The 18,328-nt window shown below is 38.7% G+C and overlaps 1 protein-coding gene across 2 annotated transcripts; it reads right to left on the reverse strand.

Moving 5' to 3' along the window:
- Positions 1-646: 646 nt before the first annotated feature.
- LOC119793666 (zinc finger protein 239-like) lies at positions 647-13,402 on the reverse strand. 2 transcript variants are annotated; one of them, XM_038300882.1, is made up of 2 exons: positions 13,142-13,402; positions 647-3,591 (listed from the first exon to the last, which is right to left on the reverse strand). In XM_038300882.1, exon 2 carries the CDS (start codon positions 3,012-3,014, stop codon positions 2,043-2,045), a length of 972 nt encoding a protein of 323 aa, XP_038156810.1. In that variant the 5' UTR covers positions 3,015-3,591; positions 13,142-13,402; the 3' UTR covers positions 647-2,042. The 2 variants fall into 2 exon arrangements, with proteins under 2 accessions (XP_038156810.1, XP_038156818.1); XM_038300890.1 differs by having other exon boundaries at positions 3,030-3,591.
- Positions 13,403-18,328: the final 4,926 nt, after the last annotated feature.

Here is an 18,328-nt window from a genome sequence, read left to right on the forward strand (position 1 = left end):
AGAATGTTTTTAGAGCATAAACAGTAGTGTATAGGATTTCCTGAAAGCGCGAGCCTGCGCGGTCACGAGCCTACGGAAGCCGGCAGACCAAACCAGATGAAAGTGCGCATTCAGCGTCTGCTCTGCCGATAATGCAAGCGTAGAAGAAGAAATGTGCTGTTTACCTGTGCAAAGAAAGAAACAACAAAAGAAAAATGTCCGAGGACTTCAGTGTTGAGGAAGAGCATGAGTTCTTTGCCGAGCTGAATGCGCACTTTCATCTGGTTTGGTCTGCCGCGGCTTCCGTAGACTCCTGAACACGCAGGCTCGCGCTTTCAGGAAATCCTATACACTACTGTTTATGCTCTAAAAACATTCTAAATGACTTAGTTTTGAGTAAATTCTGGATGCTACCAACTCAGGACACTTGGAATACATTGGACGAGCAGTATGGAGGAATATTGAAACGTTTTTTGTGGACTTTTATGGACCTTTCTGCCTCGGGCGCCGTAGACCTCCATTATTTGAATGTCAGCAGACAGCAAGAAGCCTCCCAGATCTCCAGATGCATTTGAGATATCAAAAAAGTACTCCAGAGTGTTTTTCAGCATGGGGGTGAGTAGAAAATGAAGGCTAATCATGTTTTGGGTGTACTATTCCTTTAAGGAGGAGGACCCTCCACCGACAGGTGCAAACAAAGGGTTAGTGTTAGGGGCCAATTTGTGATTCAGCCCAAATCATGTCTTCTTGGGATAATCCTCCATGGATTTTGCCTGTTCTGATGGTATGAGGCTGCTCTGCTAATCCAAAGACCCTTGAACAGCACTTAGAAATGAAACTTGTGCAGGCAAAACCAAAACTGTGCCAGGTTCTTTTTTGGGGCGAAGAATAAAAAGTGGAAAAACTTAGAACACAAGTATGCATTAAGTTTTGACATGGATTGCTGAGCAAGCGGGGAGGGGGTGCCTTTGTTGAGGCATGAATCACAAAAAAACACACGGCATTGCTTTTACAGTTCTTTTAAAACCTGACCTTTGAGGTCCTGACTGCTATGCATGCTGGGCGATGTAGTTAAAGTCTGGCTCTGAGGTTAGGTCCAGCAGCATTCTTTCAGACGAGGCACCACAAAACTCTATGAGTCTAAATTTTTTAAAAGACAGTGAGTCTTTGCTGAATTGCAGGGGCACAAAAAAAAGCTTTATGTGCAATAATTCAGTGTACTTGGGGTAATCTACAAAGACTCTGTTCAATTGCTATATGCTGAATACCAGTTTAGTCCACCCTACTTATATTTTGTTTGGGAATGGCCTAAAAGAAACTTTAAAAGCAATATAGATATACGTTATGATTATCTTCATACAGCATTAATATTGATCATGTAGTGCACTTTGTATACAGTTAAAATATTAACAAAATTAAATTGATCAAAATAATACTTGGTTTAAAAAAAATCATAAAACCTGGAAAAGCTGACTGTCAGCTATCCTGAAGGATTATGGCTAAATTCAGACTGTAAAGGCAACCTTCAAACATGAAGAAGCAGGTTCCTGGGCTCTAACCAAAACACATGCAAAACAAAACAACTGGATCTTTATTCTTGTAGTTGAAGAGCTTTCGTTCTTAGTCTGTAGTACTTCCTCATCTTAGGGCTAGTGTTTGATCCATAATTTCAAAGGAGAGGTGGTTTGGATACTCGAAAGAAACATGTCTTATTGACTTTTGATATTCTGATGAATAATGATTTTAGTCATACTTTTTCATATTTTTCTTTTTCTGCTTTTTTGGGGAACTTTGTAAAAAGCAGGATATTATTTTTCTCCTATCAATCACCAATAGAATGTTGTGGTTAATCTTACACCAATAGTAATAAGTGTGTTAAGGGTAATTGGAGAGATCTATATAAAATGAATAAAAAATAAATAAATCAACATCGAACACCTAAGCCTAAGCATGTTTAAGCAGAATTAGTGTACTTTTTAATTATCCAATAAACTTTACAAAGAGCAAACTACAAAGAAAATTGTAAATATTTACAAATATAATTTAGTGGGAAACGGCTACTTCTAATTTTTGTGTACCTTCTCCATGTGGGAATTGAGTCTACCAACTTGGGCAAAACTTTTCTTGCAGATTTCACATGAGAAAGACTTCACACCTGTGTGGGTTCTCTGGTGTAAAATTAATTTATGACGTTCAATAAAACCTTTTCCACATATCTGACAACAGAAAGGTCTCTCACCTGTATGAATTTTCTTGTGAACGTTTAAACTACCAACCCGAGAGAAACTTTTCCCACACGTTTGACAAGAAAAAGGTCTCTCACCTGTGTGGATTCTCTTGTGAACATTTAAATCCCGAATCTGACCGAAAGATCTTCCACATGTTTCACAAGCAAAAGGTTTCTCACCTGAATGGATTTTTTTGTGGCCATTTAAGTAACCAATTTGAGAAAAACTTTTGCCGCATGTCTGGCATGTAAAAGGTCGTTCATCTGTGTGAGTTTTTTTATGAACATTCAAACTGGCAATTTGAGAGAAACATTTTCCACATGTTTCACAAGAAAAAGGTTTCTCACCAGTATGAGTTCTAAAATGTACAATTAATTTGTGACGTTCAATAAAACTTTTCCTACATATGTGACAAGAAAAAGGCTTCTCACCTGTATGAATTTTCTTGTGAACATTCAAACTACTACTTTGAGAGAAACCTTTCCCACATATTTCACATGAAAAAGGCCTTGCACCCGTGTGGGTTCCAAGGTGTATATTTAAGTGATGACGTCTAGAGAAACATTTCCCACATATTTCACAGGAAAATGGCCTCTCACCAGTGTGGATCCTGTAATGCTGTTCCAAAATACACTTGCTCTTAAAGGATCGCCAACAAATATCACATTGGAAAGACCTTGTCTTTGTGCCAGTATGAGTCTGATTCTCTGAAACAGAGGAGCAGCTTTCTTCTTGAACTTCACTCTTCAATTCAGGAGAGATCGATTCTCCTTCACTCAAATCACCTTCCTGAAGAGGAGACGTCATTATCCTACCAGTTTCCCGCTTCTGGTCCAGCTGTTTTCCTGTCCGACTGCTACCAAGGTCATCCTGGTTGTATCTATCTGGTAAGTCTTCTGGTTCCCACTGTTCGAGTTTAAGTATCGACAAATCCTCAATTTCTTTGTCTACTATGGTGGATTCTGGTTCCACTTTTTCCTCTTCAGTTGAGGAAGACTCAGGTTCGAATCCTCTTCTTTAATCAATAGATGCGCTGGTTCCTCTGCATCCTCTTCTTGTTTAATCCATTGGAGTTTTAGTCCTTCCTGTTTTCCAGTTGATAGAGGACCTGGGGTTTTCTGTTCTTCTTTACCCCGTGAAGATTCAGGCTCCTCATTTTCCTTTTTAATCAGAGATTTCAGGTCCTCCTCTTCCTCTTTGAACCATGGAGGTCCTGGTTCCCCCAGTTTTTCAATCAAAGGAGGATCTAGTTGCATCTGAACTTCTTCAGCCCACTCAGGGTCTGCCTCATGTATGTCACGGTTGGTGCTCTTCCTCCTCTGGTTACAGAGCTGTCGTATAGTAAACGTTGCTTCCTCAGTGGAGACGTGTGGCTTTTCGACATCTGTGGAGACAAATGAAGAGATGAAAAGGAGCCTCCCATTAACCAGCCTGCCTCTTCATAGACTTAGGAAGTAACACAATTGTCTACTACTAGTTTGTAGCATTTTGTTTAAAGATAAATATGGGAGGACAATAATTTAATTTTAAGAATAAAACATTATGTACACCAACTGGAGCTAGGCCTGTCAGGATAACTCTTTAAATATAACTTTATGGGACAGTAAAATGTCCCAGAAATCATTGTGATAAATGAAAACGTTGTTTGGAGACCATATAAAGAAAAAAAAAAACTCTCAAAGTCCAATATAATTTAATTTAAGATAGACTATGGCTATAAGCAACGTTATTAATCACCAACCAAATACAGCATCTCTGTTCATTCGGATGCTACTGAAAGAAGCGTGAATCCAGCCTGAGTGATAAATCATTCACTGTGTATATTATACACTTAAGACCTTTGGTATATATACAATATTTACCTTTACTTTTATTAGCTAATATTCACAGAGTATTATTATTATATTGAATGACTATGCAGGCAATAAAGACTACTAAAAATAATAAACAAAAAAAGTAAAGAAGGGTTTTAAGAGTCCTTTCAAAGTCTGAGGGATGTTCAAATTTAAGGCCTAATGCATTAAAAGTGTCCTTTAAAATAAAAACAGATCGATGTGAATAAATCGATGCAGAAATGTTAACTGCAGTCAAAACAGTGAAGTGTCTTTCAGTTTTATGGTGAAAATTGAATAATGACTCAGAAATGCATTAAACTGTGATGAGGCTGAAAGAGAAATGGGTTAGCTTAGCTGGACCCAGGGGTTCTTGTCCAGGCGGGTCCAACTGAAACAAAGAAAAGGTTAGCTTATGTGTCCGGCATCAGGTAGCCGGGTGCTAATGATGTTAGCCAGTCCAGTGCGCATTAGCTGCTTGTTCAGTCTGGTCAGTGACCATTTGGATTCAGTTACAACTCTTAAAATCATCAGCAGTTGAACCAGAAAGCTTATTTCAAATAAAACATCTATTCTACCTAGTTCAACCAAGCAAAGCACCAGATGGAAAGAGGGAAGGAGGGATGTTACTGTTTTGTAATGTGCAGCTGTGTAGCAGCTCCTCTCGGTGTAATTTATAGTTTATATTGTATGTTTATGTGTCAAATACGCAGCTGGAGTCAGAGAGATTTTTCCCCAAGAGATGTTAACATTATTGAAGCTGGATGGATGAAACAATCTCTATGTTTCTAAACGATCAACGGTTACTACTAAAATGATGTCAGAACAGACTAAAGCCATACATTCAGATGGAGCATGCGGAAGACACTGGTTCTGCAAGTTCCTCTTGCACCATTGCACAAATGCACTGTTATTTTACAGAGGCAACCATTCCTCCCACAGACAACCCATACAAATACTGGGCAGTCAGCCACCAGCGGTTCACTGGCCTTGATTCCAGTTCGCAGTGACTGAACCTACAAAGCTTTGTTCTTTTTTACTGTTTGTTTGACCAAGCTGGAGAATCTTATGGTTTATTCAGATGCTTTTATAATGGATGTTTAAGAGCTGATGGCTGTTTTATTTTGACTGTCTAGAAATCAATACGTTGAAGCTGTTTATTTTCTCAATTTTAGCCCCTTCATAATAATATTTTATTGTATTTAATTTTTACATTGGATTTTAGATTCCAATTTGCACTGACTGAACCATTGACACTTTTTTACATGTTGACCAAGTTAGAGAACTTTTTGTTTAAAGTTTTGTGCACAGCTGTTAAATAAATGAGTCATAACATTTATATTTGTGTTTTTTCCTATTTTTCTTTTTTTAATAAAAGGGAAGTCAAATCAAATGCACAGAATAATGATCCCAGTTTTTTTTTCACACACTAAAACCATTTTTATGTAATAATGCACTGCTGTTTTTGGCATCGGTATCGGCCAACATTAAACTTCAAATGTTGGTATCATATCAGAGGTGGAAAAAGTGGATCTGTGCATCCCTAATTATAACAATAGCATTGTGTCACAAGAAAAGTATTAAATAAGCCGCTTTACACCAGTAGCATGTAGGTGAATAAAGGAAACAACCAAAATGTAATAAATCTGCTGTTAAACAACACAAAGTAATGCCACGTTCACATATAACACAATTTCAGCAGCAAAGAAGCGTCTGCAGCTTCATTTTTTATGCTTGTACACATTGAAAGGAATAGTACACCCAAAACATGATTAGCCTTCATTTTCTACTCACCCCCATGCTGAACAACACCCTGGAGTACTTTTTTGATATCTCAAATGCATCTGGAGATCTGGGAGGCTTCTTGCTGTTTGCTGACATTCAAATAATGGAGGTCTATGGCGCCCGAGGCAGAAAGGTCCATAAAAGTCCACAAAAAACGTGTCAATATTCCTCCATACTGCTCGTCCAATGTATTCCAAGTGTCCTGAGTGGGTAGCATCCAGAATTTACTCGAAACGAAGTCATTTAGAATGTTTTTAGAGCATAAACAGTAGTGTATAGGATTTCCTGAAAGCGCGCGCCGGCGCGTTCATGACGCTACGGAAGCCGGCAGACCAAACCGGATGAAAGTGCGCATTCAGCGTCTGCTCTGAAGATAATGCAAGCGTAGAAGAAGAAATGTGCTGTTTAGTTGTGCAAAGAAAGAAACAACGAAAGAAAAATGTCTGAGGACTTCAGTGTTGAGAAAGAGCATGAGTTCTTTGCCGAGCTAAATGCGCACTTTCATCTGGCTTGGTCTGCCGCGGTTTCCGTAGCGTCATGAACGCGCCGGCGCGCACTTTCAGGAAATCCTATACACTACTGTTTATGCTCTAAAAACATTCTAAATGACTTCGTTTCGAGTAAATTCTGGATGCTACCCACTCAGGACACTTGGAATACATTGGACGAGCAGTATGGAGGAATATTGACACGTTTTTTGTGGACTTTTATGGACCTTTCTGTCCTGGGCGCTGGGCACCTCCATTATTTGAATGTCAGCAGACAGCAAAAAGCCTCCCAGATCTCCAGATGCATTTGAGATATCAAAAAAGTACTCCAGAGTGTTGTTCAGCATGGGGGTGAGTAGAAAATGAAGGCTAATCATGTTTTGGGTGTACTATTCCTTTAAGGTCGGATGCTTTACAGAAGCATCACATCCATTTCAGTGTGTCCATGTGCATCTGATGCTTGTGCAGTACTTGTTCGTTCTCGTGAAACGTCATCGGCATCAGCCATAGAAGTGTTCCAATATTTAAAAGTACAAGACCGAGAACGGAAAAAGTCCCCCGATGTTGTTCTCACCCCTCCCTCGTTACCCAGCATGCATCAGAGCAGACTTGTCTGTTCTTGGGATAGACAGCTTTCCCAGCAGCAGCTTCCAGGTTAGTGCTCACAGAGCTCAGACTATTAAGTTAAAAGCTCTGTGTTTCTGTTGCCGTTGTTCAATTAATGTACGTTTTAAGATCATTTGAGGCGAGAATATTATACTTTTAAGCGTCACTATATGGCCCATTTAAAGATTTAATGCATAATTTAAAAAAAGTTCAGATGTTGAGGACGACGGCAACCAGCAGAGCTCTGAGGCTAACGGCAGCCAGAGCTAACATTAGCCCGTCCGCGGCAGCCAGGGCTAAGTCCAGACTTTCCTATGTTCTTCTCCAGAACATACTTGGCGAGGACATGAGTCCGTACTCACGCTCTTATGAATGGAGAAACGGCCTGTGTCTGCCTCCGTATTCTCAAACCTCCAGTCAGTTGGAGCCAGTGTTGGGAATGTTTACCTAAAAATGTAGCTATAGATATTAGTTAGTTACTTCTGCCATACTGTACAGTCAGGTTTCAGCAGTGGTGGCTGGCCAATAGAGGACGCTAGGGCGCTGACTAGGGCTGCAACTAACGATTATTTTAAAAATCGATGAATCGGCCGATTATTTTTTCGATTAATCGATGAATCGGACAAAATATATTTTTATATTAACCTCTTTATTCCAAATAAACATTTTAGACAGAACAAACAAGCACACAAGTACAGGTTGCTCATTAACTGTACTGGTGCAATATGAAAAATAAATGTTTGTGTTAAAACTACGCAAACTTACATGAGAAATGTAGCTGTACATCCACAAAATATAGGCTACTTTGTTTCATAAAGTGCAAAAAAATACATTTTTGTTTTTAAAAGCCCCTAAGGGGTTCAAACAATAGGTCCCCCCATTTCAACAAATGAGTTTTTTTTAGACTAGAAGAGTTCTGCCTTTTAAGACAGGAAAGTATAGCAGGTAAAGTTGCTACTTGAGAAAATACTGAACCATAGAGATAAAAATAGCCCTGTGATTCAAATTATAAATTGTATTTGGAATAAAAATGAGAGAACTAGGGGTGCTAAAAAACACATCCTCCAAAGACAGATATTTACATGGGAATGAGGCATATAATTAATTGACATATTACTGATCATGCTGGATTTTATTCTGCTTTACTTCCATAAATTGCAGGATCTTCTTTACTTTATCTTTGCCAGAAGATTAAAACTTTAAAAGCCTTGCCCTCATAATTTGCAAGTTAATTTATTTATAAACTAAATATAAACGCTGCTTAAGCTAATTCAAATGAAATTAAAAGTAAAATAAGTAGCCAACCTTATCACTGTCTGTAACCTACTAACACGGTAAGGAAAGCATCAGATGAGCTACCTGAGAAACTAACGTTACGTTTCCCCACTTTAAAACCAAACAAACATGGTGGTTCCGTGCCATGTTCATTTGTACACTTTTTTCACTGTACAACGCGCAGGCTATTTTAATTATTGTGATAAATTTGCGCCGTCAGTACCGGTGCATGCGCGCTTCATTTGCAGTGTGGACGCTGAGGGTAAAAATCCTGCTGCTCTGACTGCAGCGCTGAGAGGGACTCCTGCGGGAGCGGGGGGAGGCGCCCGACGGCAGAGTAGGAATTAGGGGTGGGTATTGCCAAAGAAGTCACGATTCGATTCGAATCACGATTCACAGGCCACGATGCGATTCTATCACGATGCATCACGATACTTGAATTATTGCGATGCATTGCAATATTTTCTCCTCCATGTTTGTTTTTGAATGACTCTGCGCAGTATCCCACGGCCAGAAATGCTTGTGACACAAGGCAGCGTGCGTCAACACATTTGCAGCGACTGGAAGTTGTATTACACTTGTTTTTGGCTGATTTTCGCCAACCATTCATGCAATTTTATTTATTCATTTTTTTAAATTAATAATCGATACTTGGCATCAAGAATCGATGCAGTAGATCACGAAAATTACCGTATTTTCACGACCATAAGGCGCACCGTACTAAAAGGCGCACTGTCAGTTATGTGTCCCATTTCTGTATTTAACACACACATAAGGCGCACCGGACTATAGGGCGCGTTTTTTATATACCGGTACATGTCCTCTACTACCTTTAAATACCTCTACTGCGTATTTAAAAATACAGCGGGGGCAAAACTGAGTATGACTGTGCTTTATTCATGTATTTATTACAAAGTATTAATCAAACCTGGGTGCTGGCCGTGAGACAGACACATCGCAGATGACACAGCGCTGTGATTACTCCTAAATTAACTTAAAATCCTGAAACCTGCCGACGGAATTTGTTCGCTTTTATTACCGGTATCCTGGTGCCTGCAGTTTAAATTATTTAGATGAAAAACACCTGCCAGCAGCCGCGGTGAACCCCAGGCTGCCCAGCCTAGAGGCTGCTGATGAAAGGATTTCTCCTGTCGGTGCACCGCTGGTATGTGGGGGTCTGAGCGCCTCCGACAGAAATAGATAATCTGGATGAACTGACTGCAATTATGAAGTTTTCAGGTGTATTTTCTCACTTAAAAACATATTAAAACTACTTTATTCCCACTGATCACAGCAAATATAGCTGCAAGATTTAGATTATTTAGATGAAAAAACACCTGCCAGCCACCGCGGTGAAGAGGAGGAGACACGGCCCAGAGGCTGCTGTTGAATTAAGTTTTCAGGTAGAAAAATAGAGCGGGAGCAAAACTGAGTATGATTGTGCTTTATTCATGTATTTATTACAAAGTATTAATCAAACCCATCAAAGTCATCATCCTCTGTTTCTGAATTAAACAGCTGCACTAAATCAGACATGCCAATTTCCCCTTCTGCGCTGTCAGAGTCACTTTCCGTGCAGCGCGGCTCCTCAGAAATAATGCCGGCTTTTGTGAAAGCTTGAACAACAGAGCCAGCAGACACGTTAGTCCATCTACAATACATCCGCTAACAGTGGCGTAACTTGCCCGGCGCTGCCTTCCACTTATCCTGAAACTGTGGTCTCCGTCTGTCATCCATCGCTCCCACGCCGCTCGCAGCCTTACTTTGAACGGCCGGTTCATACCGATGTCGAGCGGTTGAAGTTCCTTTGTCAGACCCCCGAGATAACGGCGAGCACAGCGTTTATTTTTTTTCACCATGTTTTTCACATCAGCTGTGAGATGGGCACGCAGCGATGGTGATGCGTGGAAAAAAAACCACCTGGTCTCCTCACATAGCCTACACCTCCCTCAGCCACGCTTTCATCATCTCCCCATCCATCCAGCCCTTTCATTTGCTTTAAAATCATATGTCATCAGAGCGCTGTGTCTGTCTCGCTGTCAGCTCCCAGATCAGCTTCTCTGATTCGTTGATGCGGCGCTTCCAGCAGCAAAACTTCAATTTTTTCCATCTCGAGCAGCAGCAGGGCGTTGGCGGTGCGCTCCCGACTCGCTCAAAACGCGCTGCGGGACCTTTTGCTGCGTCTATGCGCTCGTCAACCGTTGACTTTGCATGAAACCTCACTGCTTCTGCTGCACCTGCTGCGTCCGGTTCACAGCGAGCACAGCATTAATTTGTTTCACCATGTTTTTCACATCAGCTGTGAGATGGGCACGCATGGAGTCAGATTAACAGCGATGGTGATGAGTGAAAAAAAACCCACCTGGTCTCCTTACATTCAGCCACTCTTCTATCATCTCCTCAATGAGGTGGTCTCAAAAGTCGCAGTTGCAACACACATAGGGCGCACTGCACCATAGGGCGCACCGCACATTTTGAGGGGAAAAAAAGACGTTTATGTGCGCCTTATAGTCGTGAAAATACGGTAGAATCACGATGCATCATCATGACGATTATTTTGCACACCCCTAGTAGGAATGATACATGCTTTCACGTAAGAGTCTCCAAAAGCCGCCAGTGACACCGTAAAAAGTCGCCAGATTTGTCGCTTTTTTGAAAAATAGTCGCTGGAGGGGTCTGAAAAGTCGCTGAGTTGGCAACACTGCACCTGCGGCGCTGGCTCGCTCTGCCGTATTTTTTCTTCTTCCCCCGCTTCAGTCAAGTGGATGTGATGACGGCGGATGACGCATTAATCGCACGACACAACTAATCGATGATGAAATTCGTTGCCAACGCTTTTAAAAGTAGATTTTTATCGATTTTATCGATTTGTTGTTGCAGCCCTAGCGCTGACCCATCCACCCAATGGCCCTGATTCAGACATTCATATTTTTAAATGTAATTTTAAATTCAAATTTAAAATACGTTGATATATATTAATAATTATATCAATATTTATTTTTTTAGATGTGCAAGATAACTAATCTTTAATGAAGTGTAAAGTTTCATACCTTTTTTCATGGATTTGTGATGCATTTCTGCCCTAGGCCCCAAAAATCTATTTGACTCTCGTTAAATGGTGTACTTGCGCAGCAGCTCCTCTGCTATACAGAAGTATAGGAAGGCCCAGGGTGCAGCTAAGCTCAAACCCAAGGTAACAGGAAGTGCATTTGGTCACCACCTGCCATCACAGCACAGATGTTTTGCGGGTGATTGACATGTCAGTTCACGGGGATTGGTAACACATTGAAGAGAGAGACAAATGGCGCAAGAAACGTCCTTTTCCTGGACCTGGTTTAGCTCCAAGGCTTGGCTAACTGCATGCAGCAAGGCTAATGCTCTATTCTGCTTTCCCCTGACTCCTTTTTCAAACATCAGGATCTGACCCAACATGGATGAATCAGGCAGGACTGATTTAAGGCCCCATCCACACGAAGTCAAACCCTGGCCTAAACGCACAGATTTTTCACCAAACCAGCCTCTCATCCATACGAAGCGGGCGTTTCGGGGGTCTGTAAATGATCTTTTTTTTATTCAGCCTTCAGAGTGGGAAGATTTTAAAACGCCGTTTTTGCGTTTCCATCTTTAAGCTCTAACCGCATTTTTTTCTTACACGCATGCGTCATAGCGTCGCCTCTAAACACGCATGAGCGACACAGTATCACAACAACAATGGCGCCGTACTGTGTTGAATGGTTGCTGCTCATGCTACTCACCCTGCTGTCGGGCTTACAACAGAATAATCTTCTTCTGGAATATCTCCAGGAAGAACAGAGCAATATCGACGACATAGTTCAGCACCTGAATTTGACTGAACCACAAAAATGGACCCGCAGGGTAACCATGTATAAATATTAGTGCGTATGCCCAACATTTCGTCGCCTATTTTTGCTTTGGCACCACAGCGCCACTTACAGGCCTGGCATACATTTTGCAGTGTTTTCATGCATTCGTGTGGTCGATCACATTTATTTTACATCTCTGTCTTTACGACAAACGTTCTGGAAAATATTAGCGTTTCGTGTTCCTTTTGACTTTGTGTGGACGGGGCCTTAAGCACTTTTTAGAAAAGTGCTGTAAATCACTTTTATTACTTTTTTAAATAATAGAATATTGTGTACTTTAAACAAATTCTCAGAAAATAGTTTTTGTATATTGAAAAAGAATTAAAGCTGACTAATAGCTTCTCCATTATTAAACTGCTACATTATTTTTCAGGCTTGTGAAAAGGCCATGCAAAACAGAGATTTGCCTTCAAAAAGCATAAGAAGGGCAAGATTTGTAGACAATAAGGTGTATTTTTTATATTAGCAGATATTTAAGAAATGAGGCTCGCAGTCTGGAAATCATCACAGATCTGAACATCTGGAGTGTTCAGGTTTCTCAGAAAGCAGCAAATCTAGCCTAGATGTTTAAACCAACTAGATTCTCGTCAGGCAAACAATCTGGACATCTATAAACAATCAGGTCTGATAGCACAGGAGAACAAAATATGCATAATTTTCACCATTACTTCAAAGTGAAACATCTTTAAGTCAAAGTCTAACTGGTGAAATCTGTCAGTTGGATTTGATCTTGCTTCTGAAGAGAGAAACATTCTAATGGGGTAACCAGCTTGGTATGTCATCAGAATTTCTTTAATTAATCTGCCAGAAAAAAACATATTTTCAGGACTAATGCGAATAACAAGGGAATCTATCTAAGGAATATGTTTCAAAATCGCTTCGCCTGTCATATTTAGCCTCTACATCAATATGCGGACGTGCTGCGCGTGCTCGAGACAGGGCGTGCACCTCCCGGCAGGAATGCACTTTTTTGCAAAACACCAGCCTGGATGGATCCTCTGCGACTGAATGATGTTATCGGAGCGGAGATCTCAATTCATCAGAAAATTACTGGACATTCTTACCGATTAGATTTGGGGTGGTTTGATTTTTTTTGTAGATTTCCATCAGTCTGATGTCTTCCTCATAGCGGACGATGGTTTTTTCAACCTCTGTGAAGATTTCTTCAGCAGCAGCAGTTAGTCGCTCTCTGATAAACTCTCTGAGAGGCTGAACTGAAGACATTGTTACTTAAATATTCAGCTACAACACAAAAACACAACCGTCTAGTAGCTGACTCCACGCTAGCTTCAGTTGTGCCCTTAATTTTACTTCCGCTGTGTGTCACACTGAGACAAAGCCACTGATTGGTCCACTTACCGCCCCCTGCCAGACTGGAATGGATCCGCAGGTTGACAGAAGAACAGACTGCATTCTCCATCGAACTTTTCAAATAGTCAAGGTATTAGAGGAAGACCACCTGTGATCAATAATAGGTTACACTATAATATATATATATATATATATATATATATATATATATATATATATATATATATATATATATATATATATATATATATATATATATATATATATATATATATATATATATATATATATATATATATATATATATATATATATATATATAAACTATTGAGGAAAAAAGAAAAACAAAAAATCTATTCATATCATTTAAACATTTTTAAGAATAATGCAGATCTGGATCAGACCAAGCTGCTAATCTGACAAAACGTTTCTGACCAATGCATGAAGCAGAAAAAAGACTGTGACAAATGTGAGGTTAAAATGAGCAGGAATAAAGGTCTATGAGGTTCACCTACAATGGAAGACACGAGCCTTTGTAGTTAAAACAAAAAGAAATGCTACATGAGTAAATTTATGGGAAAAGTTAAATTAATAAATTGTAAAAGCTCTTTTAAATAGGATTAAAGTTTGATTACCCTTAGAGGCAGTTATTATGTATGGAACCTCTGGATGACATTTCAGTTGCCAATTTAAAATATAAAAACCTCTTTTTCTGCACATCTGAAAAGGCCAAACATCTGTGTGATCTTCTGGTGCACATTTAATTGATAAAGTCCAGTGAAATTGGAGACTGATTGACTGTGAAACTGCTTCCTTCCTGATATCTTGTCTCAACTACCTTAGAGATATTAAAGGAACGCTGCTGATTTCTTGTTTCTGTTTCCTTCAACTCACCTTCCTGTAAAGTTTCCATCACAGTGATGGACTGCTTCTACAAAAGTTGTTCTCCTTCCTGCTTCCTGCAGGGTCTTTTTGTTTCTCTCTCTAGGTGAGGAATATTCTGGAACCACTGCTTATCATCATTTACTTAAGAATCTGTTTCCTCTTACAGTATGTTTAACTTGGAGCTGAATTATTTTTTTGTTAATAAACTCATATCTTGAACAAAAGTTGTGGTGAATTTATTCCATGTATGTACAGAATTAACTGTTTGACCATGATTAGTGCTTGAATCACTCTTTCATTTATTGTTCTAACACACAGCTAGTAGAGCGTGTGTTTATAAACAATATATCAGCTGAAATAATACCTGATTAAATAAGATATTCACCACCCTTACCGGGGAGGGCAATAAACATCTTAAAGTATCATATAAATTCCCAGCTGCCTGGGAATTAAATAGAATACAAAATCCAAACATAATGTGACATCCTACCTGGAAGGGCATTGAACAGATTAGGATTCATGAAACTTTACGATAAAATTCACTCTTACTTTGACATCTTTTTTAGCATTATAATGGTCAGATTCCTCACATTACTTTATTATGAGCTTTATGTGTTTCTACATGTAGAGCAGAATCTCTGAACAGGATAAAATGTTGGTGTCTGTTTTATTATGCAGACCTCCATGATGTTTATATTAATGCTGTTTTTTATGGTAGTTATATTGGATTTAAGAGAAGTGGAGGAACCCACAGAGAACGTTAGCTCCTAATAAAAACCAGAGATCACTGTTTAAAAGGCCAGACTTTTATTACTCATACAATAATTTATTTATTCAGAAACAGTGTGGGCTTTCTAACAATACTGAATGCTCTATAATTGTATTTCTGTTATTTTTTTATTATGCAGATCTGATAGCTTTTTATTCTAAAACATCTATAATATTACAGCAGCAAATTATCAAAGTTTTTCAAAAGCCTGTTTAAAAGCTCTAAATGAGGTTGGATCGTACAGCGACAATTGCGCTGTCATTGTTTTACAGGTAGAATAAGCATTCGCTGAATCTTGTCTTTTAACTAGTGATGGATATACAGGAATACAGTCATACAAGTGTAAACTCCTCTCAGATAGAACAGGATGCAATATTTGGCAATTTCTATTTTTATTTTTTCATCTTTTTTTTTTTTATTCAGTGTAACATGAATGCATAAATACGTCATTTTATTTGAGTGTTAAATTCTGTTTAAAGTAACAGATCATTAAAAATGTCTCCAGACATTTACTGATTGATTTTCTTTATTCGGACCCCGCTGATTTTTTATTAGTTACCCGTGGTTTAATGTTTCTAAATATATATTTCGCGTCATGTGCTCCATCCAATGCAGATAATTGGTGCCATCCACATCTAGTGAAAACTAGTGTAATTGGATGAGTTGTATAACGCAAACAATCATTGGTTAGTTAAAGGAAATCATCAGAAGCAAGCAGGTGTTCTTCGCACTGTAAACGTGAATTGTCTATGCCATGCTACAATGTGGGATTCAGAAAAACATGTCTAAATGTCTGAAAGGTCGGACACAGGCGAGAGCGTCTCGGGAGATGGAGGCCAAGGATGAAGACCTCCTTCATCCTTGGCCCTATCTCAAAGAATTTTTTGAAATAGACGAAAAATTGAGCTTTTAATTCATATAGTGGCATCTGGCTGTTTTTTTAAAGTTTACTTTATACTTGTATACTTTAAGTAGTTTCTGGAGCACATACTTTTTCAGTTTTACTTGAGTAAAGAAGTCAAGTTGATACTTCAACTTTTACCAGGGTGTTTTTAAACTGCAGTATCTATACTTCTACTTAAGTAACAAATTACTTTTGACACCACTGGTATACTTACAGTATGTAAAAAAAAAAGTCTCATTTATTTCTTTTGGGTTTCAATCAATGATAAGAAGTTATGAAGGGAAAAAAATGGTGTTTGAGAAAATAATTGGTATTCTCAGAAAATTAGGAGCTTTTGTATATATTCCTATGTTTGCACTGCAGTCTCATTTACATCATTTTTTCTTATGCAAAAATGCTTCAGAAGCAGTTTTTTTAGATTAGCAACTTATTCTGGAACAGAAGCAATCCTTCTGATTATTTGCTAAAGTTGCTAAATATATTTATAATCAATATTTTTGCAAACTTGTACTTTTATATATAAGGTGAGATACAAAAGATGATTGTTTGATTTACCAATTGGTGTTAAAATATAATTTCTAACTATTCATTTCATAATTCATTTCACTGTTTAAAACATGCCTGTTTTCTTTCTAATACTGAGGAGCTTTTATCTGGAGCCAGTTATATTTCATAGAACCTGTGTCTTCACTGTCTACATATTAGAATTGTTTAAACATGTTATAAAATTATTTATTTTTGTCTATTATCTAAGTAATGTATAGTTCATATTTATGTATGTTAGAATACTGATAATTCTAACTTTATTTGGTGGGACGGGTTTCCCCCATACTGTCACATCTATGTTAATATTTTGCTTTTAAATCGTATCGCTATCTTATTTATGTTTTGAAAACTAATAAATGGAATTAAAAGAAATCTAAACTGAAAAAAACCTTATTTGGATTAAGTCATATATGTGATACAGTTGCTGTAAAAGCTCAGCCGGTAATTATGTCTAGGAAAGAGAGACCTACTCAGGGAAATAAAGCACAGAGTGGCTCATCTATAGAAGAGAAACATGAAGTTGCTCTAAGGAGCAGATATGCTGATGCCTTCCTCTGCAGTCACAGTTAAACTGAAACAGGCCAGATCAATAAAAACAGACAGAATATAAAGTAAAACCCTGGACTAGCGCATAATAAAGAAAAATAAAATAAAATTAGAAAATAGTTATCAAATGAAGCAAAATGATGAAAAGGGGTCCCTATGTCCTCCAGCAGTCTAAGCCTATAGCAGCAGAACTATAGAGGTAACTCAGAGATAACCTGATTATACTGATACCAAGATAAATTAGACAACAGTGACACCTTGTGGTCATTATTTAGTACTGTTGGTAATGATTCTATTCAGTTCAGTTTGATTATTTTTTTATTGAATAGAGAATATCACACAGTACCAACTTCACATAGATGTGGAAAACATCCGCAGAAATAATAATGCCACAAAGACTGGAAATTAAATCTCACTTAGTATATTGGTAAAATATTAATATTTATTTTAAGTATTTAACCCAATGCAGTCCCATTAAGCATTTACTTTTTATTTAAGATGACAAAATAAGTGTTGTGTGAATAAAGTGGCTACTAACACACGGAAAACTCAAGAAATTCACTGAGATTCCTTTAACTGTCTCACAAAGCTTTTGTGCAAATGCAAAAAAGTGGTTCAACAGTTTTATTAATCAACATCAGATAACTCAAAATAATTCAAGTTGATTTCATTTTTAAACCCAGCCCTTCTTGTTCAGTCAGATTCATCCACTAATCATCTATACCTGCTTTTCCTTGCAGCTGCTTCCGTTGATGATTCTTTCATCTCTGTTGATGCTTGTAACTGTCATTGTGTTAATAAAGTGAAAAGCCACTAGCCTAGTAAACTAGCCCCACCTGCCAGCAGCCAAAATCCTTTTTGCCTGCGAGTTGGTCTAGCCTCAATCAATGCCCCGGGCCCTAGAACTGGCGGGCCAATCACAACGCAGGCATGTATTTCGAATATCTGAATGCAAAGCGGGCGGGGTTTTGAAGGCGCGACGACAAAGCTGCACAACGCTGGAAGTAGCAAAACAAATAAGATGGCAACAACTATTGGACAATAACATGCACTGCGGCGGCAGCCGCTTTCAATAGAGCGCTCCATTGAAAGTTACCAGTTCTCTTTCTGTTGCTGTTGTTCAATAAAACTACGTTTTAAGATAATTTGAGGCGAGAATATTGTACTTTAAAGCGTCACTATATGGTCCGTTAACCGATTTAATACATCATTAAAAAAAACAATTTCTGAAGTTGAGAGGACCGCAGCAACCAGCGAACCTCCGAAGCTAACGGTAGCCCGTCTGCAGTG

This window comes from Cyprinodon tularosa, unplaced genomic scaffold (genome assembly GCF_016077235.1).
Source record: "Cyprinodon tularosa strain WSP-4 unplaced genomic scaffold, ASM1607723v1 ctg1122, whole genome shotgun sequence".
NCBI classification, from domain to species: domain Eukaryota; kingdom Metazoa; phylum Chordata; class Actinopteri; order Cyprinodontiformes; family Cyprinodontidae; genus Cyprinodon; species Cyprinodon tularosa.

What these genes read in the sequence shown, in the direction of transcription:
- LOC119793666 (XM_038300882.1), bottom strand. Translation starts at nt 3,014, where the DNA reads ATGACGTCTCCTCTTCAGGAAGGTGATTTGAGTGAAGGAGAATCGATC.